Source organism: Odontesthes bonariensis, chromosome 1 (genome assembly GCF_027942865.1).
Source record: "Odontesthes bonariensis isolate fOdoBon6 chromosome 1, fOdoBon6.hap1, whole genome shotgun sequence".
In the NCBI taxonomy this organism is placed as follows: Eukaryota; Metazoa; Chordata; class Actinopteri; order Atheriniformes; family Atherinopsidae; genus Odontesthes; species Odontesthes bonariensis.
The window spans coordinates 42,383,623-42,409,520 of NC_134506.1; the positions used below are offsets into that span (position 1 = coordinate 42,383,623).

Below are 25,898 nucleotides of genomic sequence, written 5' to 3' on the forward strand. Positions count from 1 at the left end.
CTCATCTGTAAGTAACTTTGGATAAAAGCGTCTACCAAATGCATCAGCATAACAAAACAAATGTAAAACGACTCCTAACTTGTGCAAAAAATGATCCCAAAAGATTTCAAAGAGATATTAAAAGAAAAAAAATACATAAACGTGCCAGTTGGCACCAAAATGACCATAAATTGATGGCGAAAAATGACCACTAAAGAAACCTAAAGAGACTTCAAAGTAGCAAAACTACTCCAAAGTGATGCAGATAACCACAAAGAAACATGTAAAGACCCCAAATAGAAGCCAGAACACAACAAGTTGCTCAATTATGACCATAAATGATCCATTAGATTACACTGGAAGATTAAAATGAGTCGGATTGACTCTGTTAGTGTGAATAAATGGATTTATTCATGTTCCACTGCAGTTATGTTATTAGCACATGAAGTTTTATCAGCTTATTTTTCCCCCTCCTCACCAGATGTGTGTCTGCGCCCCTGGTTTACACAGTATTACAGAATCTGGTCTGGTTTTAACAAAGCATTTCCATTTATTTCCAGTATGCTTAAGGCTGGTAATTCCCAGTCTTTGCCATAATTTAGTGTAAAATTAGCTTTATCAGATGTGTTCCTCCCAGTTTTGGCCCCTCTGTGGCCTGGATCAGCACATTTGTTGGTGTCCTGTGCCTGATTCGCCACCCTGCTGGGAATGTTCACACACAGCTGAGCTTCAATAAGAAGATTTGTGTTGGACGGATTTGCTCTTGGCTTCTGATTTGTCCACAGCGCAAACTTATTCCTGCGGGGATCGTTGTTGGGGAAAGCGATCCGCATCATGCTGCCTGATTTCGGGGGTGATAACAGCTGGGTAGTAAATGTGAAATTTGAAGGGAGGTGAGACGGGGGTTAGGGTAATAGAAGGCGTAAAGGGGACTGCGCGGCTTTGCGCTTTGGAGAGCGGAGCGCACTGCGCCTCCCCGGCACAGCTTACACCCGCTGCACCTGTCACCCTTCGGCTTGCAAAGGGCTGCTGGAAACGGTTCATAGATGAGAACTACTCCGAAGAGAGCCGTTCTCCGCCGGACGAGGAGCCCGTTAGTCACCAGGGACCATGTCGGGCAATCTGACCGGTTTTAACGACACTCTGCCGGCGGCCGAGGTCACACGCTACAATTTCCCAGCGCTCATATTCGGGATTATGCTGATTGTGACCGTCATTGGTGGAAATGTGCTGGTGTGCCTTAGCGTTTACCTGGAAAAGGCTTTAAAAACTACAACCAACTACTTTATAGTGAGTCTGGCGGTGGCGGATCTGCTGCTGGCGGTGCTGGTTCTGCCGCTCTTCGTTTATGCTGAGGTAAGATTACTAACCGGGTTAAATGGCCATATGTCCCTGGAAGTGTCAGGCTGAAGCTGTGGCAGCAGGACTTTAAAGGAGAAAAAAACCACCGAGGACAGTCTCACACAGGGAGAAATAACACAAAAGGCTTATAAACGGACTAAAGAGATGGGAAATGATCAGAAAAACACAACAAAGTTATGCAAAGTGAAAGAGGAAACACTAAAAGGTTTAAAGGAAAGACATAAAAACTCTAAAGAGGTGCAAAAATATGGCCAAAAAGAAAAATATAACGATCTGAAATGTAAATGACTGCAAGATGTGAATAAATATACAGAAAAGGACTTAAAATAGATGTTTAAGACTTCATTTAGACACAAAAAACTACAAACATGCTAAAAATTGAGAAAAATTTGATTATTAGAGATGTAAATGGCTCCAAAGAGAATTAGAATAACCCCAAACTTGTAAAATTATGCAAAAACAAGACTATAGATAGATCTGGAATGAAAAAAAATTACTCTGAATAGATGAATAAACTATGAAAATGACCCTAAATTGATAGCAAAAAAGAAAATATGGTCAAAAAGAAAAATATAACGAACTGAAATGTTAATGACTGCAAGATGAGAATAAATATATAGAAAAGGACTTAAAATGGATGTTTAAGACGCAAAAAACCACAAACAGATGCTAAAAATGGAGAAAAATGTGATTATTAAAGATGGAAATGGCTCCAAAGAGAATTAAAATAACCCCAAACTTATAAAATGATGCAAAAATAAGACTATAACTAGATCTGGAATGAAAAAATTACTCTGAATAGATGAATAAACTATGAAAATGACCCTAAATTGATAGCAAAAAATTAAAAAATATCCAAACTGACCCCTAAAGAAAAAAAGCAGCAAAACTTACTCCAATGTGCTGCAGATAACCACAAACAAACATGTTAAGACTCCAAATAGAGGCCAGAAGACAACAAGTTGCTAAACAATGATCAAATAATGTAAAGAAATGACACCAAACAGATGTGAAATGATGATAAATGGAAAGAAAGACTGTGAACGGATGAAAAATGACCACAAAGATAAGAAAAAAGACAAAGCAAATGGAAAATGACCAGAAAAAGATTAAAATAAGTCAGATTGACTATAAAAAGGCACAGATGGGTCACATAGATGCAAAAGACAACATATTTTCATCCATGATTAATAATTTCACATTTATTATAAATAAAAAAACTACAAATGGAGGCAAAATGACCAATTAGAGACATAAAGTAAAATATTTTCAAGATGATAAATGTAACAAACAACATTATATCTGGACTCAGACCAGGCAAGCTGAGAAAAAATTTGATTTATTTTGTAAAAATACAAGTTTGTGTCATGTAATATTTTACTAAAAGCTAATATTTTATTTTAAGATATCTTGTATAAAATTAATAAAGAGGATGAAGCTTGGATTTAGGTGATCAGGTGCCGAGTATGTGACATGAAACAGGTGTGCAGTCCCTCTCATCACCTTATTTCAGATTAATTCCAGCAGAAGGACATTTGTAATGGCTATGACGACAGTTTTAAAGCTGGAAACAGTATTTTCAGGCACAAAAAAGGTTCAAAGGTTGTAATCAAGCCCTCATTAAACCACTGAAAGCCACCTGCCTGCTGTCTTATTATCCCAGAGACGCCCTGTGGAGGGTTTCCCCCATAAGTCTCCCTTAATTAGCTGCATTTGTGATCTCGTTACCTGTGCCAGCAGTCACAGCTAGCTAATCTGCAGAGAGTCACACCAGTGGTTTGTCCCCCATGCAGTCCAGGATTAGAGAAGTCAGTCTGGAAGTTAACGCCCGCCACGTTCACCTGAGGTAACGCCACGGAGGACGCAGAGCGGGGGGGTGTTGTTGTGAGCGTATTCATGCATGCTGCTGACGAGCGTCCGTTTGTGTGGGAGCAGTTTCAGGGAGGAGTCTGGACCCTGAACATGGCGATGTGCGACGGCCTGATGACCATGGATGTGATGCTGTGCACTGCATCCATATTCAACCTCTGTGCCATCAGCGTGGACAGGTATGTGTTCAGAGTGTTTCTGAAGGTTTACCACTAAAACTTTTTTGCAAATGAACCAAAATACAGAAAAATGTGGCTGAGAAAAATAAGAAATAAGGGCAGAGATTTATTAAAATGTGCAAAGACAACAGAGTTAGTTCAGTTCCGAGCAGCTTTAAAGTGAATATCTGCTCTGAGCTCCTTTCTCCTCCAACACAGCCTTTTATAGGAGGAAATAACAAACATTTACAGACTTTACTCATTTTCCTTAAAGCTTAAATCTAAAGAATGAGACTAAAAAATGAGGAAGAGCCTCTAAAAGTCTGAAAAACTGATGACAGTCTTCCATTTAACTTTAAGACACATTTTTGTAAAACACAAACTCTGTTTGTAGAATATAAAAATATTTAAAATGTCTTAATTGAAGACTTTGTCTGCACATAATTCTATTTAAATACAGTGAATTAATCATGTAAAGTCCTGATCCAGCAAATTATTGAACCATGTGGTGTAAACATGAACGTAAACCCAGAATCTGAGGCAGAACCAGAGTTAGTTCAGTTCTGAGCAGCTTTAAAGTGAATATCTGCTCTGAGCTGCTTTCTCCTCCAGCACAGCCTGAACCCTCTCAGACGAGCTTTCTGTCCTTTCTTTAAGGAGTCTTCAGGAATAGTTCTCCAGGCTTCTTGAAGGACATCCCAAAGCTCTTCTTTGGATGTGGGCTGCCTTTTGTTGCGTTCTCTGCCAACATGATCCCACACTGCTTTTTTTTTAAGGATATTTTTTGGGGCTTTTTATGCCTTTAATGGTATAGGACAGTGGAGATTGACAGGAAGTGAGTGGGAGAGAGAATCGGGTGGGAATCGAACCCAGGTCGCCGGCGTATGGTACAGGTGCCCCAGCCAGTTGTGCCACAGCTGGGGCTGACCAGGACCACTTTAAAGATTACAGGAAAGTCTGATTCCTTAGACAAAAATATAAAGGAAGGAGGTCTGGATCAGGACTTTTACCCTGTGGTTTGTTCAGATGCAGCTTTGCAAACCTAAGCTGTGCTGCCATGTTCTTTTTAGAGAGAAGAGGCTTTCTCCTGCAGCCCTTCCACACAAGCCACACCTGTTCAGTCTGTTTCTAACTGTGCTGCCATGAACTTTAACCTTTAACATGCTAACTGAGGCCTACAGAGTCTGAGACGTCTGTGCGGTACGTCCAGCTGTTCGTACGTCCAGCTGTTCGTACATCCAGCTGTGCGGTACGTCCAGCTGTTCGTACGTCCAGCTGTTCGTACGTCTAGCTGTGCGGTACGTCCAGCTGTTCGTACGTCCAGCTGTTCGTACGTCTAGCTGTGCGGTACGTCCAGCTGTTCGTACGTCTAGCTGTGCGGTACGTCCAGCTGTTCGTACGTCTAGCTGTGCGGTACGTCCAGCTGTTCGTACGTCTAGCTGTGCGGTACGTCCAGCTGTTCGTACGTCCAGCTGTTCGTACGTCTAGCTGTGCGGTACGTCCAGCTGTTCGTACGTCTAGCTGTTCGTACGTCCAGCTGTTCGTACGTCCAGCTGTTCGTACGTCTAGCTGTGCGGTACGTCCAGCTGTTCGTACGTCTAGCTGTTCGTACGTCCAGCTGTTCGTACGTCTAGCTGTGCGGTACGTCCAGATGTTCGTACGCCCAGCTGTTCGTACGTCTAGCTGTGCGGTACGTCCAGATGTTCGTACCTCCAGCTGTTCGTACATCCAGCTGTGCGGTACGTCCAGATGTTCGTACGCCCAGCTGTTCGTACGTCTAGCTGTGCGGTACGTCCAGATGTTTGTACCTCCAGCTGTTCGTACATCCAGCTGTTCGTACCTCCAGCTGTTCGTACGTCCAGCTGTTCGTACGCCTAGCTGTGTGGTACGTCCAGCTGTTCGTACCTCCAGCTGTTCGTACGTCCAGCTGTTCGTACGTCTAGCTGTGCGGTACGTCCAGCTGTTCGTACGCCCAGCTGTTTGTACGTCCAGCTGTTTGTACGTCTAGCTGTGCGGTACGTCCAGCTGTTCGTACCTCCAGCTGTTCGTACCTCCAGCTGTTCGTACGTCCAGCTGTTCGTACGTCCAGCTGTTCGTACGTCCAGCTGTTCGTACCTCCAGCTGTTCGTACATCCAGCTGTTCGTACATCCAGCTGTTCGTACCTTCAGCTGTTCGTACCTCCAGCTGTTCGTACATCCAGCTGTTCGTACGTCCAGCTGTTCGTACATGTTTGAAGCTTTTCCAACAGTCCACAGACTGACTTTGATCAATAACTTGATTCCTGTCCCGTGGATGTGTACTGGGACGAGGACGGTAGTTTAGTTAAATGTCCAAATCGAGCTGTAACCGCAGCTGCGCATGTAGAACTGCTGATTATTTATTTATTTATTTATTTATTTTCTCCCCTTGTCCTGTCCAGCATTATGGCAGCAGAATTGTAATCTGAATACCGTTTATGCTAAACACATTTGCTATGCCAAGGGAAGCTTTATGAATGTAAACCTCCCATTGATGCCCATCGACTCCTCATTTTTATTGATTTATTTTTGTTACAATAAACATGATGTGATAGTGTGATAGTGCCGAACCGGACCGGGGGACAGAGAGAGAGGGAGAGCGAAGAAGAGAAAAAAGGAACAGAAACATGAAGAGAAAAACATAGAAAACAATGAAAAATCAGACAACCAGCTGCTACACCTGTAGAAACAAAACTGAAGACAATCCAGCCTTACAGCCACCAGGAGCACCTGGAAGCAGACAAGCAGAGAACAAACACACAAACAAACAAAGAACTGCTGATTATTAATGTTTTTGATGTCCAGTGAAGTTCGTTCAGTATCAAATTACCATGTCCAGAAGTCTGCCATCGCATAACAGAGACAAATGAAACACGGACCTGTTATTGGCCCACTGCTTGTCCATCGATCTGTTTTGCAGGTTCATTGCCGTGTCCATTCCACTGAATTACAACCGTAAGCACGTGGATCACCGTCAGCTCTTCCTGCTGTCGGCCACGTGGCTGCTGGCCTTGGCCGTGGCCTCGCCCGTCATCTTTGGCATCAACAACGTGCCTAACCGCGACGCCAGCGAGTGCAAACTGGAGGACAACAACTACGTGGTTTACTCGTCCGTCTGCTCCTTCTTCATTCCCTGCCCCATCATGGTCCTGCTGTACTTCGGGATTTTCCACGGGCTGCGGCGGTGGGAGGAGGCCCGTAGAGCCAAACTGCGGAGCAGCATCGAGGCGTGCAGGAAGCTGCAGCACGCGGCCGTCGCCACCGCCCTCCCTCCGCTGGCCGGCACCATCCCCGGACCCCTGCCCATGCCCCTGCCCAGGATCATAGAGAGGGATCTAGCCCAATCTCGCGAGGACGACACGGGCGACTACATACAACAGGAGATTCCTTACCCTCGGCAGTACAGAGAGAACTCCGTGCCAACGGTGACGTTAAGCCAGCAGCCGCACATCAGGAAGCGAGCCAAGATCAACAACCGAGAGAGGAAAGCAATGAGGGTGCTGCCCGTCGTTGTAGGTGAGTCATTATCCCGATCAATCCCAGTTATACTTCTGAATGCCAGTGGTCCATTTATTTGGTAATACTGGAACCACATATTAAAAAGGAGACCACCCATTTCCAATCTAACGAACTCTCTATTCGTCACTTTTTTTGTCATATAAATGGTAAAAGGACTGTACTTGTATAGCACTTTTCTAGTCTAGCTGACCACTCAAAGCGCATTTAAAGCAATACTATGTAACATTTCTACCGTAAAATAACAGCTTGAAATAAATTGTGCGGCTAGAATGAGTTTTAATATTACGATTGGCCTGTCTCCTGTGCCCTTCGGGGGTCTGAGTTGGAATAACTGCGCTATGTAACTTTGCTGGAGCGGCCCGGGAGCTGAGCGGAAGTACTTCGACTTGCTTTCTGGCACACCTACCACAAAAACAAATAGACCCCTCTCACGCTCCCAGGTATAAGGCTAAGCTAGCGCAACATTGTCAGTACGATCATCATGGCAGAGGCACCGAAGAAGCAGAAGAAGACGTTGACTGATGAAGCAAGGAAGAGAAAGAGAGAGGCCGACAAAGCAAGAGACCGTAACCGTACATTACCTCCAAGCCTGTAGGGGGAGCTCCATAATGGGCTTTTTGAGAAGTTACATTATATTGCTTTAACACTACATGCCACATTCACCCATTTATTCACACATTCATACAGCACGTTTTAGACTATACATAGCTACGTGATTCCTACTCCATTCACACACCGGTAGGATGTATCTGTCGGCAACGCGGGGTTCATCGTCTCTTCCGACTTCTGGTTCACGAACCTGGGAAAACATCTGGAGCATGCGCAGAACGCAAAGTCTGATTCACCACGAGCTTCAGCGTCTACAAGCAGGTTTAGAGTGACTTTCAACCCAGTTATCTCGGGGTCTGAATCAATTCAATTCAATTCATTTTTATTTATATAGCGCCAAATACAACAAATGTCATCTCAAGGCACTTAAATAATAAAGTCCAATTCAAGCCAATTGGAATTCAATTCATTGTAATCATAATTCTTTATAAAATAATCCAATTCATTCATAAAGAGCCAATTCAAAAACAGTTTCCCAGCTAAGGAAACCAACAGATCGCACTAAGACTTGTCTTCAGTCCAATCTCCCGTCCTGAGCGTGCCTGAGGCGACTGTGGAGAGGAACGACTCCACAGTCGTTCCTCTCCGACCATAAGATTGGTGGGCGACTGCTCTTCCTGCTGAGCTACAGCCGCCCCCATATAATGTTTGTAATTGGGTAATAAAATGAATCAATTCATTTAAATGTGAGTTTAAAGGCCGTAATCAGAACCCCTCAGCGAGGATGGTAGTAACGCAACTTATTACTTTCTGGGTTTTTTTAAAGGCCGTAATCAGCGGTGGGATACACTGACCAGCCGCCATGCCTGAATGATGCAGGTGTTCACTCGAGCTGCGATCAAATTTTTTGAGGCTTGGGTTGTTTTACATGCCTCCTCAGGCACTTCACATAAACTCCACTTAAAGGGGAAGTTTCTTTTTTTAAAACCTGGACCTTATTTCTGGTAAATAAGCTGTGCTGCAGCGGCGCACGTTGATGACGTCATCCCACAGATGCGTGTGTAGAAAGCCCCGAATAACAACAACACGGCAGCTCTGAGCTAACGGTGCAATAGTGCGCGTTCATTCATTCATTGGTCTTAAAGTATTGGTGAAATAAAGACAGATAATGCCTTATTTAGAGCCTGTATTTGACCTCAAACAGCTGGCATTAATCACTCTTTAAGGCACAACATCACCAGCATGAATCATGAATGGCTCTAAAAAATCAAAAAAGTTCAGAAACCTGGGAAAATATGGAGGACGGAACCTGCCATAATCTAAAATAGATACAAAAATATATAAATGGCCAAATAAATATGTTTATATAATGTTAATTCTACTAAAATGACATGCTGCAGCAACGTCGGTCAATGACGTCATCCCATTAGCCCCCAATAACAACAACACGGCAGCTCTGAGCTAACAGTGCAATAGTACGTGTTCATTCATTCATTGGTCTTGAAGTATTGGTGAAATAAAGACAGATAATGCCTTATTTAGAGGGTGTATTGTCTCTGCCCTGTTCTCTCCCGTTGTATGGATATACACCGATCTCCAGTGATCTAAATATCTTCAGAAGAACGCCGACTTTCACCAAACTGTTATCGGTGAGTAGATGAAGGTGTTTTATGCCAGAAATAAGGTCCAGGTTTAAAAAAACTAAAAAACTTCCCCTTTAAAACTAACAACTAAATATCCTTTTAAGAATATCTTTCATTGCTTTGGTAGATTCTGGCACATTAGTGACATATTGACGTTATGGATGTAAAAATATAGGCATCAAATTAGATTTCATGAGGATTTTAAAGGGATTTTGGGATTTATCACTAAATACAGAACTACTTTTCCAAAGACATTTTAAGATGAAAACAGGATGTAAATGAACATTTAACACAGTCCAGAGGATGATCAGAAACATCTGGGGAACTTCTGCACTTTGTCTTCGCAGTTCAGCAGCTCTGAAAACTGGAGCGACCTTTCTGCAGGTCAGTTCCACTTCTGAGATAAAAGCGTCACTCCTGACTGACCGTCACTCAACACGCGGCGCCATTATAGCTTAAAGCCTTCAATCCAATTATTACGCAACACATGATCTTACAGTCACACCGTCTCTGCTGTGCACGGTCTGCAGAAAGGGTTCACCTCCACCCGAGATGAACCCGTTTTATTCTACAGTTGTTAACCCTGCAGGTCAAAATAGAAACTATTCAAATATTCAGCTTTACATTTTCAGCTGAACACGTTTGAGTGCAAAGTGCAGCGCTAAACAGATTCCCAGCCAACTTTGGTTTAGTGACGTAGAGCTGTAAGACCCTAAAACCATTCAGACTAATGACTGGCTCTGGACATGCCGTACAATGCTTTCAGACAGAGGTAAACAACACCGGAACGTAAATAATCTTCATGCTTTAGTTTCTCTGTACCTGTCCCGGGGCGCCTGGAGGCCATCCAAGCTGTCACAGGAGCAGAGTACACCCTGGACAGGTCGACAGCCCATCACCAGGCTATAAATAATCTTCATTATCAATATTTCAGCTTTTTAGAGCTCCAGGCAGCTAAATTGATGGACAACATCATGTTTTATTTCAATGCTTTTTTGGAAGAGATTTTCTTCCAGCGAATCATAAGAAGCTAAAATGATGAAACTTGATGCTTTGGTCCCAAATTCCTACTTAAACGTTGTTTACATTTTCTTTTTTAATACAACGTATTTATCGCAATTTTGTCATTGTTGAAGAGAAATAACAAAACGTGGTGTCAGACGGAGATTATCTCACATTTTAAATCACAACTAGAAAGTTTCTGGTTTGGTAAATGAATCAAATCAAAATCAAATCAAATTTATTTTTAGCACATTTCATGTACAAACAATTCAAAGTGCTTTACATAAAACAAAAGCATTGCAGCAGGGAGTGGAAGAAGCATTAAAATACATAAAAGAATATAAAGAGAAACAAATAAAATCATTTAAATTAATTTAAAGACAAGCAACAGTCCAGATAAATTCAAAGATATCGTGCAGATTTCATGCATAGACACATGAGAACAGAAATGTTTTGAAACCATAAATCAGGGTTCACACAGTAAGGTTCGTATCACCCTTTGACAGACGGCCACTAAGCCCTTTAAAACTACCGTTGTTTACATTTTATTTTAAAACGGCTCAATTTAGTAAAAAAAATCCTTGGATTATTTTAATCTCCAGATTCATCTGCTTATTTTATTTACAGGTCTTTTGCTTTTTTTTGTTTAGTGCAGTCAAAGTTACTAACTTTACCACTATTTTTTTAATGTATTTTTTGGGGCTTTTTTTGCCTTTATTGGATAGGACAGTGGAGAGAGACAGGAAGCAGGGGGCAGAGAGAGGGGGAACAACATGCAGCACAGGGCCGTCCGATGCAGGACTTGAACCGGGGCCAGCTGCAGCGAGGACTATAGCCTCTGTACATGGGGCGCCTGCTCAACCCACTACACCACGAACCACCCCGACTTTACCAACATTTAAAAATATTACTATTAACTCGGGCTGTCAAAATGAACGCGTTAATAACAAAAGATTTTGACACAAGATTAACGTGGGCACGTTCTATAAATATGCCCGTTGTGGCGCTCTGTAGTTTGGCCTAATCTTGTGGATGGCTAACTAAACTGGACAAAGAAAAAGGGTCTTTTGCGTGGCGAGTTCGTCTTCAAAACCCTGCCAGATGGTTCACCCCACAGGACCGAAGTTATCCGCCGTTACTGTCAATGTGAACAGCGTTATCACCGGAGCACGGCAGGTTAGACACAGTTACAACATGGGAAATCATTTTCTTTGAGTGTGAATATTACACGGAGGAAAGATTGTTGCATTACGTTTGCAAAACCACAAGTGGATTTTTCTGAGAATATTTCCCATCATGCACCTGGTGGAAATTCTTAAAGTGATACTCCGGAGTAGATTCACCCTGGGGTCATTTGAACCGTGATATCCAGCCAAGTAGCCCACCTGCAGTTTTTCCGATATTGGCTGAACATCAGCTGAGTTACTGAGTTATCCCGAATAGCTTAGTACAAGCGCTAATGGACCCTGGCAGTATCTCCAAAATTACCACACTAAAATCACATGCCATGACACCAAACTTCTACAGTAGTACAAATATGGTCTGTACCCACCAAACGATGCATTTGGAAGTTTGTACATAGTCCAGGAGTTAATTATTATCAACACAAGCCTGATAGCTTCTCTGCAGCTAAAGCTGCGTCGACTTCACTTCTGGGAGCTTCAAAGTAAGATGAGGGTTGATCTACTACTGTAGACAACAAAGCAAGGCTGCTCAATTTCTCCATTGATAAAATAATTTCACAACTCTAAAACATAAAAATTCATAAAAAAAACATGTAGAATATAGCATATGCTTTGTTGTCTACAGTAGTAGATCAACCCTCATCTTACTTTGAAGCTCCCAGATCAAGGAAGTGACGTCGACGCAGCTTTAGCAGCAGAGAAGCTATCAGGCTTGTGTTGATAATAATAAACTCCTGGACTATTTTCAAACTTCCAAATGCATCGTTTGGTGAGTACAGACCATATTTGTACTACTGTAGAAGTTTGGTGTCATGGCATGTGATTTTAGTGTGGTAATTTTGGAGATACTGCCAGGATCCATTAACCCTTGTACGAAGCTATTCGGGATAACTCAGTAACTCAGCTGATGTTCAGCCAAGATCGGAAAAACTGCGGGTGGGCTACTTGGCTGGATGTCACGGTTCAAATGACCCCAGGGTGAATCTACTCCGGAGTATCACTTTAACAACTGTATTGTAAGCTAAGCTGCAGTAGAGATAGATAGATAGATAGATAGATAGATAGATAGATGGATAGATAGATGGATAGATAGATAGATAGATAGATAGATAGATAGATAGATAGATACTTTATTGATCCCGAAGGAAATTCAAGCATCCAGTGGCAAGACATAATAAAGCACTACAAATGTTTATACAATTATAACACTTTAAAAACAATCTCAGAATTAAAAAAAAAATATTTAAAAAACTGTTTAAAAATATAAAGTGACCAGTGAAGTAAGACGAAAGACGAGGCAAATGCTTGTGGTTCTACACAGAAGGCAAGGCAGGTTTATCTGTGCAGCACAATTTAACAACAAGGCGATTCAAAGTGCTTTACAGAGACATTAAAACAGTTCAAATAAAAAGCATGATTTAAATCTTAAACAAAAAAGAAAGAAATAAGAACAATAGATAAAATCAGGAGTTAAAATGTGATTAAGTTTTGAAACTCAAGCTTCAGATTTGGAGCTTTATTCAAATGCAGCTGAAAATAGGTGTGTCTTCAACCTGGACTTAAACACACTGAGTGTTTCAGCTGATCTGAGGCTTTCTGGGAGTTTGTTCCAGACATGTGGAGCATAGAAGCTGAATGCAGCTTCTCCACGTCTGGTTCTGACTCTGGGAACTGATGGAAGACCGGATCCAGATGAGCTGAGGGGTCTGGAAGGTTCATACTGGGTCAGGAGGTCACTGATGTATTCTGGTCCTGGACCATTCAGAGCTTTATAGAGCAGCATCAGAACTTTAAAGTCTATCCTCTGATGGACAGAAACCATGAATTAGCCTTTACAGTAAAATACTGTAGAGCTTATTCCCTCCAGACTTGTCCAAAAAGGAGTTCAATAATGTGTGACAAAAAAAACTGACCCTAGATCTGTCGGTCATAATCTGTTTGCTTCTTCAGATGTAGCTGAATCTGTTGTGAACTTTCATCTGTGAATGAGTCCCACCTGTTTGTAGGCAAACTGATCCACAGTTCATTCATAAATATTACCCAACACAGAACTCCGCTGACAAAGCAGGGTACTGACATGGACTCCTACATTTAACACTGCCTTATCAGAAGTGCCCCGAATGCATGTTATGAATAAATACTGAGCAAAGTGTCCCACTTACAGGGGACCGGTAGCATATTATGCAAAGTCCTTCAATCTCCTGGACAGAAAGACAAATTCCCGTCATGAAGCCATCAACACAAAGCTTATTAATCACTCAAATCCGTGTTATCGTCATCGTGAGAAGATTCCTGAGACTCACTGACGTTTGTTCTCAAATGCAGACGAAAAAATAACTTTGAATGGCACGAGATTTTTTTTGTAAGGGTGTAGAAATCATGTTTTCCCCCTGAGACGGACCGGAAGTAGTGCCCAGTTTCTGTTCTTATGTGATCGTTTGACATGTTGTATTAAGGACACGCGAAAATTAATTAAGAAAACAAACCTAAATCTCAAGACTTAAAAGGTAAAAACTAGGGCTGGGCGAGTTAACTCGTTATTATCGCGTTAACTTGTTAATCATTTAACGCCGATAAATATTTTATCGCGCATTAACGCAGGTTTTATTATTGTAAAAGTCTGTTGAATGCATCACATTCACACAGTTACAGCAAACACCACGAAGCATGGAGGAATAAAATAAAAATAAACTAGCAGGTAGCATCACCGCTACAGGTGCTCCTCGGTCCTCGCTAACCGGCGCTACTTCCTGTTTTACTTGTTTCAACATAAAATCACCTATTTCAAAATAAATTTAAAAAAAACAGCTGCAGTGAGGACTATAGCCTCTGTACATGGGGCGCCTGCTCAACCCACTACGCCACAGACCACCCCTGTTTTATTATTTATTTTATTATTGTAAAAGTCTGTCGCTCACAGGCTTTTATTATTGTAAAAGTCTGTTGCTCACAGGCTTTTATTTTGTAAAAGTCTGCTGCTGTCTGCTGTGGAACAGGAAAAGAAAGTAATCAGCGGATCCACCAAACATGGAGAAGGGTACGGAACTTTTACTCGGCCATTTTCATTTTAAAGTTCTTCCAGACGGCGGAGTCGACAGAACCAAAGTCATCTGTAAACTCTGCCAAGTTGAATTGTCTTCTCAGCGTAGTAGTTCCAGTCTAAAATATCACTTAAAGGCAAAACACACAACTGATAGCAGCAAGTCATTCAAGGAAACAGACAGTGGAGCGAGGCTTCTACATAAAAACTACAGAAAGATGCTGATGTTAAAAGTGTGTTTGCACAACAAATGTTATGGCACTTTCATTCATATGGCAGCACATTTAAAATAAAGCTAAATGCTAAAAGCTATACACTACTTCATTGTTTTCATTTTTTGGATTCTGCGTACAAATGCGATTAATCGTCATTAATCAGGGAAATCATGTGATTAATTAGATTAAACATTTTATTCGTTGCCCAGCCCTAGTAAAAACAAAAGACTGAGCACATATGGCTGTGGGGGAGGAGCTAAAGTGAGGTCAGCAGAGACATTTCTTGTGGTTAATGGTTAACTCCACACTTCAGCTGGTGACCAAACCCAGTATAAATGCTCGTAAGTTTTGATATTTAAGAAAATTTCAGCATTTTGTCTGCTTTGTGATCAGAAATTTAACCCCCCGGATGGGAGATTTGATCATTTCTGACTTCCTCCTCGTTGTTTTCATGCAGGCTGCTTCCTGTTCTGCTGGACACCGTTCTTCGTGGTCCACACCATGAGAGCCTTGTGTTTGACATGCGACATCCCTCCCGCTCTGATGAGTACAGTCACCTGGCTGGGCTACGTCAACAGCGCCCTAAACCCCATCATCTACACCATCTTTAACACAGAGTTTAAGAAATTCTTCAAGAAGTGTTTCCGCAGCTGCTGCTGACATCAGATTTACCTCCACCGACGCCATCACGGTGAACTGAAGGAACGAAAGAGCAGGATGTGGTTTTTGGTTGGATTAAAAATGGCTGACAGTTTTAAAAGGCACTTTTTGTTTAATGTACTTTTCGGATGTCTGCCCCGAAGAAGAGGTTTTTCCGTTCAGCTCTTCTTCTGTTGGAGGACACTGGCAATCGGGAGTGGTTGGGGTTATGGCCTTCAAATACCTGTGAAGGACATTGGGATTTATATGAAGCAAAAGGAAAATCACAGGGCAAAAAAAATGTCCACAAGAGACTGAACAAGCTGATCAACAGAGCAGAGCGACATGCAGCTTCATGACCAAAAAGAATCCTCTTAAAATTAGCCACTTTTGTTTACTTTCACAGACTAGCTTAAAGGAGCAGGTACGTGTCTTGGCTTTCTTGCCAGCAGATTAGAGAAAAGACACTGCTCACATGTCTGTCTGTCGGTAGATGTGAAGCTACGGCGAGCAGCAGCTGAGCTAAACTTAGGAGGCTGTGTCTAAAAGAGTGCTGTAGTCCACTATCTATAAGCTCTGGGTCTATTTATATGGCGAAACTCCCATTTCTGTTACCAGAAACTCACCTGTAAATGCATTAATTAATGGTCTTTCATGGTCTTTTTTTTTTACTAATTTAGTGTTAAATTTGATTGTGTCTTAGATAAAAACCAAACTGACCAGGGTATACAGTGGGACTATCTTTTTTCAGCTTGTGTTTTTTGGAAAAGGGTTAAGATTTTTCCTCCACTTTCATTCTGCAAGATGTCGAAAGACTCGTTTTGAGTAGTCAGGGACATAATTAATCCAGTGACTTTAAAAAAAAAGAAAAGAAAAAACATCACAAGAGCCTTGAGAAACTCCTGAAGATTAAATGGGGAAAACTAAACACTTCAAAGACCGACTGATCCTGAAAGTCTCACGAGAAACAGCCACTAGCCTCACAAACCATTCATGTATCTCTTGTGTTGGAAACCGCATACTTCTCCTACTACTCCTACTAACTTTTTGAGTTAGTATGTGAGTTTGAGTAAGCGAGAAGTTCCCGGATGCATACTAGATTCGCCGAAATGTTGGGTATGCATCATGAGGTTACTACTCATACTCAAACTACCCAAGATGCAACGTAACGTGACGTCGCCGATCGTCATTTCCTGTCAAAACGGCAGTTTCAAGCTAGCTACGACGAGGGTAGGTTCACTTCCTGTTTTCAAAACAAAAGCACCAATTGTAAGGTAATGGCTTTCCCTATGATAAAAGGCAACGGGTATTTTATTTTGTGAAAATAACCGGAAGTGCGTTGCTCACTGCGGCTAGCTTTAGTAGCGCCGAATTCGTGGGAACAAAATTGTAAACAGCCAGTATTTTGTCAGGTTTTCAACACGTTGGGGATCTAAACGACTACTTTCTCTCCTGAAAATGTTTCAAATGTTGCTAAAGTTTACAGAGTTTAGAGCTTAAGAGAAATCAGCTTCAGGCCGGCTGATTTCAGCTCGGGCAGGAGCGAAATGCATTGTGGGTAAACGCTCTGCATACAGTCTGATCGATGAGTATGCAGTATGGAAGTATGTAGTATGTAGTATGTAGTATGCGGTTTCAAACACAGCCTTGGATAGGATTTGTTTGCCAGTATAATTCACATATTTAACTTTTAATGAGGTGGGAATCTTTCATTTATTAGTTCGACTTTTCATGGGATGAGGGGTGTCCATACATTGCAAAACGTGACTGCGGTAGTTTAAGTTGTTTTATGACATGACGTGGATTTTAAATCCCCATTAAATGGCTACTTCCTTGTATACATTTGTGTGATAAATTAGGAAGGCCGCAGCCCCCCGCCCTCTTTTTGGGAAAACCCGGTCTGCTCTGATTGGTCAGCTGCACTGGCCTGATCGGGCACCGCCTATCACCGGCTTGTTGAAATTTTAAATTTTGATGAAAATTTTCCCAGTATGCAAAAGACAGCATGTATCTTTTAAAAGACTGAAGAATTGTTTATCGTGATAAAGCAAATGTGTCCAATAATGTTTTATATGCAGGGTTTAAATAATTTTTGTCACTTTACAAAGTTTGTTACTGTGCACAAAAATAGTACAAAAGAATATTTTTGTAAGATTATGAGCCTAACCTTTCTTTGATTGGGTTCAATGAGTTCAGGTAATTTCAGGCAAGCAGCTTCCACTTGTTTGGTCTTTATAGAAAGCCAAGAAAAAAGCAACTTGTGTGCTCACTGAACAACCAAAAAAAAAGTGAAAGCAGTTCAATCCAACACAAAGTTAACATCTGGCCTCATGTTGATTGCTGGCACGTCCAGATAAAACAACTGATCACCTCCAGACTCCAGCAGTCACATGTAGATTCAGAACACTTTCATCATTCATGTGATACTCAGAAATACAGTTAAAATCTGCACCAAATCCAGTTTATACAGTTTCTGCAGTTAACGTTACAATGCAGTACGGAAGTGATTTCCATTGATTCTGGATCCTTTTGTTGAACAAAAATCCACCAAATGTTAAATTAATTAATCATAACGGGGATATACAAGTGTTTGGCCATGTTTTAAAAGATGATTAACCCACTCTGACTTTTTAAAAATCTATTTATTCTTAAGTAGATGATGCAGATCAGTGAAACGTGACATCAAGAAGCGTTTACCCCAGAGGAGGATTCGCTGCTAATAAAAGCCGAGCGTGAAAAGATCAGCTGCAGTAGGCCTCACACCCCGATGAATTGTAATGTTCTGTCGTCCTCTGTGAGCTGCATGTGAACCAGTGAAAAGTTTTAAAAATACTCTGCACAGCTGTCTATTGAAAGGAACTTCAAAATGTGTATTAATGACAACATATCTTTCATTTAAAGCTGCATTATGCCTTAACTTCAACGATTCATTCTGACTGTAGTGACTGAACTTAAAGCTTATTAAGTCATTTTAAGTGTCAAGATTGTTTTGTTGTTTATTTTATATTCAGTAAACTTTCCTGTATCTCATATTTGTAATGCACAAATTAAAATCCTTCAAAACAAGATGACAACCACATCTGTTGCCTAGGTGCTGAGGGGACTATTAAATTCTGTGTATCCTCTCACTAATTATGTTAGTATAGCAGCGTATTTGCACCACTGTGACAAAACAACACACCGTTTTCTCAGTCTCATATAACGATGTCTCACATGTGAATGAGTTATTTATAAGTATGACGTCTCTCATCATTCTTGAACTTACATTAGCAAACTTCTGACTTTCTCTTGTTAACCAAGATGTTTGTGATTCCTTGCTTTAACAGGCTTTTATGCAAAATAGGTTGGTGTACTAATATAAATCTTGTTAAAATGAGACGAAGCAGATGTGATTGTTTGCATTAGCTTTAATTCTACTACTTAGAGTGAAATACTGCGATGGCTTCGAGAGTTCAAAGAACGTCACGTGTGAAATAAGGTGACAACAACAAACCATGCAGTAAATAAAACTCAAATATAGTCACAGATTTAAATTATTTATATCATTTAAATTATGATTAATTATATTCATATATTTAAGATGTACATAATACGCGTAATTCTCTATTTACCGATCAAGAGCAGTCACTTTTTCTTCAAAATTCGAAAATCCCACCAAACAAGGGGAAACTTCGAACATCTTCGAAATAAAAATTTACAGTTTGTAAGCGCTTCAAACAGTTATTATCAGATTGTTACTGTAGGACATGGTTTACCTTGTGGTTCACTGTCAGCTAGGCCTGATGTTTCTGTGGCTTCTCAGTAAAATGTTCTTAATATTGTTTGTTATGTTGCTACGAAATTGGAGGAAACGAGTGAGCAAAGCAATCCTAGGAGGAAAATCGGGACACGAAATAACATGAGATGCATCTATCTAAAGTAATTTGTTGAGTTTGTTCAAAGCTTTACTGTCAAGCGTTTTAATGCAAAGATATGATGCCAAACAGTGTTATACCAATCTCAGTGAATTCTGCTTGACCAATTTTGTCCAATAATTACAACATTTATGACCAGTCACTGCAATTTCACACAAATTAATTAAGCTTTTCCATTTTCACATTATATTTCGATGTTTAAAGCTGCATTTTATTTGTGGTTCCATGCACATTTATCCCCAAGAGCCACTTTGTCCATTTATAAACAAAGCAACATTACTTTACTATTAAATGTTTTATGAAGCCACTTTTAGTCCCACTAAAATCTAAATTTAAGTGTCATTAAAAACTTGTTCAACTTTACACGTCTCTTTTTCACCAATATCTGCCCGACAACAAAAAATAAAATAACTTTGTGGGTATTCCTCATGATATTTTGGGCATTTTGGATATTTTGTGCACTCATTTTCGTATGAAACAAGACAGAGCTTATGTTGAATGGTTGGCAAAGCCTGATCAGGCCACTGGAGCCAACCAATGAGAGCAGAGTGGGCTTTTTAAGGGAGCAGCAACTGCATTTAAATTTAGTTTTAGAAGGAAACGTTTAAAAATGCAGCAGCAAATACAAATTTAAGTAAAAACAAACAAGCTAAGAAGTAAAGAGGCTTCTTTGTATCTCAGACAGAATCCGTCCTTAATCTTAGTTTACAGAGAATTCTGCAGTTATTTTTTTCCTCTCTACTCCAACAGATTTATTTTAATATCTTCTTTTAATAATGAAATGGCTTTTAATTGTGAAAAATATGTTGCTATATTAACAGAAAAAAAATTTAACAGCCTGATTTACAGTGATGGAAGAATGTGTCATGAGATATGAAAATGAGATATTTAGTGTTACAGAAAATTGCAAAAGAAAATGATGTTTTTGAATGTTGAAATGAGAATATTTTGAGAATAGCTTTGTGGTACAGCAGGAAAAGACTCATGTTGAAACTTTACCATTTGCTAACTAGTAAAACATTTAAAAGTACCTTTAAGTTTCATTGTACAACAACCTTTTTTGTCATGCTTCTCATTGTTAAACAAATTTTTTGAGAATTACTTAAAGAAAAGGAGAGAAATCAGGGCATCAGTGTGACATGATATATCTGAATAAGTTTAAAAAATATATATCTAATCTTTATGTAACTGTATTCTGAATATCAGATCTTTCACAAATGTGTGTTTGATGTTGAATCAATTCTTTAAACTGCTTAAATAGAAACTCAATCCACGCTAAGCTTTTCCAGACTGTCCTGATAACGTACTTCTGTCAAAGCTCTATGATGTTCTGGAAACTGAGTGGTTTTGTCCCAACTGTTTGTATATCTGGTTACTGACTGTGCCTACTGTACGCCATTGTCCACGTTTTATGTGGAAAACTTGCTAATAAAGTGTGTCATCTTTCTAAATTAATCTAATTGGCTTAATCGGTGGTTGAAATTTAAATGTAACATAAGATATCTTCGTAGTCACGGAGAGGCTCTCCGTCCTTTCGAAGTTCTCCGTCGGGATGTCGGATACGCAAGGCAGTTCACCTCCCGATCAGTAGGCGTCGCTACGTTAAACGACCCAATCTCGCGACGTCTATGGTGAAAGTCGTTGATTGATTGTTCACCTTCCGGCTCCGTTCCACTCCTCACAGTGAACGATGTTGGGTATGCATCATGAGGTTACTACTCATACTCAAACTACCCAAGATGCAACGTAACGTGACGTCGCCGATCGTCATTTCCTGTCAAAACGGCAGTTTCAAGCTAGCTACAACGAGGGTAGGTTCACTTCCTGTTTTCAAAACAAAAGCACCAATTGTATCGTAATGCTTTCCCTATGATAAAAGGCAACGGGTATTTTATTTTGTGAAAATAACCGGAAGTGCGTTGCTCACTACGGCTAGCTTTAGTAGCACCAAATTCGTGGGAACAAAATTGTAAATAGCCGGTATTTTGTCAGGTTTTCAACACGTTGGGGATCTAAACGACTACTTTCTCACCTGAAAATGTTTCAAATGTTGCTAAAGTTTACAGAGTTTAGAGCTTAAGCGAAATCAGCTTCAGGCCGGCTGATTGCGGCTCGGGCAGGAGCGAAATGCATTGTGGGTAAACGCTCTGCATACTGTCTGATCGATTAGTATGTAGTATGCAGTATGGAAGTATGCAGTATGGAAGTATGCAGTATGGAAGTATGCAGTATGTAGTATGGAAGTATGCAGTATGGAAGTATGCAGTATGGAAGTATGCAGTATGTAGTATGGAAGTATGCAGTATGGAAGTATGCAGTATGGAAGTATGCAGTATGTAGTATGGAAGTATGCAGTATGGAAGTATGCAGTATGGAAGTATGTAGTATGGAAGTATGCAGTATGGAAGTATGCAGTATGGAAGTATGCAGTATGGAAGTATGTTGTATGGAAGTATGCAGTATGGAAGTATGCAGTATGGAAGTATGTAGTATGGAAGTATGCAGTATGGAAGTATGCAGTATGGAAGTATGCAGTATGGAAGTATGCAGTATGGAAGTATGCAGTATGGAAGTATGTAGTATGGAAGTATGCAGTATGGAAGTATGCAGTATGTAGTATGGAAGTATGCAGTATGGAAGTATGCAGTATGGAAGTATGTAGTATGGAAGTATGCAGTATGGAAGTATGCAGTATGGAAGTATGCAGTATGGAAGTATGTTGTATGGAAGTATGCAGTATGGAAGTATGCAGTATGGAAGTATGTAGTATGGAAGTATGCAGTATGGAAGTATGCAGTATGGAAGTATGCAGTATGGAAGTATGCAGTATGGAAGTATGCAGTATGGAAGTATGTAGTATGGAAGTATGCAGTATGGAAGTATGCAGTATGGAAGTATGCAGTATGTAGTATGCGGTTTCGAACACAGCCCCAGTCCTCATGCAGCTGTCCATCCCAGCTGCAGTCAGAGCAGATGTTCTCCCGTCTGCATCCAAACTGAAACTGAATTGCGCATGTACGAAGTCGCTGCTGCCTGATCCCGCCCGCCATAAATGTAGAATTCTCTTTGTCAAAAATAAATCTCTGAAGAAAGTTGTAGTTGCAGTTCTAAACATATTTAGGGTGTTTTTAACTCACTTTTTGTCTATCCCACAACGTTATTCATTGCTATTCCTGCAGCCTCCATTACAATTACATGCACATGGTCAATTATACAAATTAGTTGATGATGTATTGTAGACTTTTAGGAGCCTTTCCACTGAGGAGGAGGCAACACTGCTTCTTTCTAGTGACATAATTTAGAAAGATGGAAGTAGGAGAAGGAGGGTGGTCGAGAGATACAATTATATTGTATTCATTTCCAATATGTGGAACAATAATTTAACATTCTAATGCAATTACAGCACAAACAGCAGGGATGGCTGGTATAAGTGGGCTAGTGGCGCTAATCTCGCCTCCTACTTTATGTTAAATAAATTTGCGATATAAAATAATAATAAATAATGATTTGCGAAGACTGTTTCATATTTTGGTGAAACCTAGAGTAGAAAAAGCACCAAATAGTTCAGAGAATAACGCAGAATCCCTCTAAATGGGCTAATTTATTACAGCCCATATACAGTAGCATACGAAAGCCCAGAGCGGACGTGGTACGTATAAACTTTTTTTTTTTCTCTAGATAACGAGATAATTATGTCGTTATCTCGAGAAAACAATGATTGAGATAACGAAGTATATATATATATATATATATATATATATACATATATATATAAATTATATGCAGTGTAATAGAGTTGTGGGGGGGACTCACCAGGAAGCCGCTTCAGCATATTCAATTATAGTCGAACAAAAATGGCGAGTGACAACAGTGGACGTGGAGTAAAGCAGAAAGGAAAATTGGATTTTTTCACAAGTAACGGTACTGTGCCTATTTAAAAAAAAAAAAAAAACTAATCTGACCGAGGATGAGGACAACAACAAAGAAGATGGAAATAGCACGACAGGAGAAATCCCAGCTAGCATTAGCAGCTCAGCACCAGTACCGCAGCTTCCGCCAGGAGACGGCGGCAGCGGGCCCCGTATGACCAGGGCCCCCGATGCCGGCGGCGAGGCAACGTTTCAACCAACTATTAACTTTCCGGGAAGGAGATTCGGCTCTGAAAGTTTTGAGAGATCATTCCAACGAAGATGGTTCGAAAAATGGCGATGGTTGCATTATGTCTCAGAAACATGGAACTTCTATTTTTGTCGTTACCAGTTGCCGTTGCCTGTTTTTGTTTTTTTAAACGTTTTTTTCTGATGGCCGCTTCCTTTTTCTGTTGATTTTTTTGACTGAGAACAATCTTCAAAAACACTGAATTTAAAACAAGAAGCCATCACAGGAGCTTGGTCCCACAGCTTGGGCCCTATGTCCCACAACTCCATGTTCTCACATTTCTGAGTAAACTAATAGCAAAAAAGGTGTAAAGACATTTGGCCTGCACATGCTAACCTTTTTCTTTATTTTATTTTTTTTATTATTTCCTTAGCTGTTTTTTTAGCTTCATTTCCAAAAGTAGAAAACCAACTACAACTGCACTGGTACTACTAAAACTACTACTAATAATAACAATAATAATATGTATTTCATGGTTAAATTGGCTTTACACAATAAAACGTGGCCTATAAAATATCATCACAGTCCGGGGTGGCGCACTTGACCAGTGTCATTCATGACCCGGTGGTAAGCTGCCAGAAAATAAAATTTATTTATTGGATATATGTGTTCCTCATGTAGTTGAGGAACATTCCCATGCAGACCCCACATAAAAATTCTGTATGGGCCTCCCTCGCTGCGCTAAGTGACAATAAAGATTAGTGAAAACTTTCATTAAAATTCTAAATTTTAGACCAATGGGCCTAAAAAATAATGTTAAAAGTCTTTATGATGTGGGACCAATGGGCCTAAAAATGAATAAAAAAGTCTTAGCGATGTGGGACCAATGGGCCTAAAAATGAATAAAAAAGTCTTAGCGATGTGGGACCAATGGGCCTAAAAATGAATAAAAAAGTCTTAGCGATGTGGGACCAATGGGCCTAAAAATGAATAAAAAAGTCTTAGCGATGTGGGACCAATGGGCCTAAAAATGAATAAAAAAGTCTTAGCGATGTGGGACCAATGGACCGTGGGAACATAGAGCTGACCCCGCCATCACAACCCCAATGACATCGGCAGAGTCAAAGTTCAGTACACTGAAAAGGATCAAGTCATTTCTCCGAAGAAATACGGGACAGTTCGAACACATTTTGAGCTGGACTTCATGCAGAAATCCCCGGACTTTAACTCTCTTGCCTCGCAGAAAAGCAGTAAAGCCTGTTTCATTTTCAGAAAACATCCCACACTTGACCTTTACCATTTTGACCGTCCGTCTCTCTAAACATCCGCCATTTGTATTGGCGTGACTTATTGTTTTGATTGGAAAAAACGCTGTTTCTGGTATTTTCATGAATCATTTAATGATAAATCTCATGGCTACGTTTCCTCATCAGACCGATGACTTCATGAAGTTTTTCTTGACCAGACGCAGGCTATAAAAGGTTTTAAGCTGAAGTTAGAAGATGCTGGACATCTCACTGTTAAAGGAAATAAGCTTTATGTTTGTTTTCCCTTAGTTTTCAGTGATGACTCTGCCAGCTCAGAGGATGGATCACGCTTGACTTAAGGCTGTGGGGGATGCATTCAAAGCATTGCTCATTTCAAATTAGCTCAAACTTGATTTTTGGAAACTGAGAACCAAGGATGACGGCATAAAATATTCAACAAATAGTGGATAAAGTGGGTAAATTAGACACACCGAATTTAAAAAAAGAAAATGATTATGAAATCAGTTCAAAAAATGTGTTGAAAGCACAACAGATTAAAATAAATGAGTGTTCCCATTTCAGTAATAAGTAATATTGGGATTGTAGAGCAAAATAACTCAATAAGACGAAGTGTTGGAGCTGGATATATATTTAAAAAACTGAAGAAAGTGGTGAAATCCACAGGCTTATAATGATCTGCAACCCCAAATGATAAAGAAGGTGCCAAAAGAGCACGGCATGTCAAGTTCAGGGAGTTAACTCACTTGGTGAAAGTTGCTCTTAGTAATTGGACTTAGCAACTCTGGAGCTCGGGTTAGCAGGTTGACTATTTTTATACTTTCAATAACAAATCTCTTTGGAGCCACTGAAGACCAATAATCTTCATCAGGCTAGCAGTTTGCGTCTGTATTTAAGGGACAGATATAGTCACCCCACCCCTCAGGTATTAGCCTCATCCCATCTGTGTGTTCTGTCTTACAACACTCAGCATTTTAGGTCTCATTCTGTCTTATTTTATGAATATTTTAACTCCAAAAAGAAGCTCCCATCTTTTTGAAACCTGTAATCCAGAGAAGCAGCCGTCAGGAGGCTCAGCGTTCGATGGTTTTAGTGTGAAACCAGCAGCGGTATTAGAAAGCCAGCGTGGGCTCACTTAGAGACGGGCTGACCTCTGCACACTGTGGTCAAGTGTTAACGACACACAGTAGGGGAGCTTAAGATGAAATAACTGCTCAGCAGGTGGAAAAAGGATTTCACGTGATTTTTTTTAACCAGGTGGGCATTTGTTCTACTGTCTGTCTGTCAGAGTATCTGAGAACAAACCTCTTAAAGTGGAACTGCGGTATTTTCAACATTAAGCCTCTTTTCTGAGTCGTCTGCAATGTTTTAGAACCCCCCTCACCGCTTTTTGATGGTTACTGCTGTCTCCGGTATTTGCCTAATTTTGATTCTTCTCAACCTG

General features: G+C 40.5%; 1 protein-coding gene across 1 annotated transcript; it reads left to right on the top strand.

The window, feature by feature from the left end:
- The first annotated feature begins 1,176 nt into the window (after positions 1-1,176).
- On the top strand, positions 1,177-15,198 carry drd4b (dopamine receptor D4b). Its single transcript, XM_075469643.1, has 4 exons — positions 1,177-1,335; positions 3,277-3,389; positions 6,307-6,902; positions 14,996-15,198. Exons 1-4 carry the CDS (start codon positions 1,177-1,179, stop codon positions 15,196-15,198), a joined length of 1,071 nt encoding a protein of 356 aa, XP_075325758.1.
- The last annotated feature ends 10,700 nt before the right edge of the window (positions 15,199-25,898 follow it).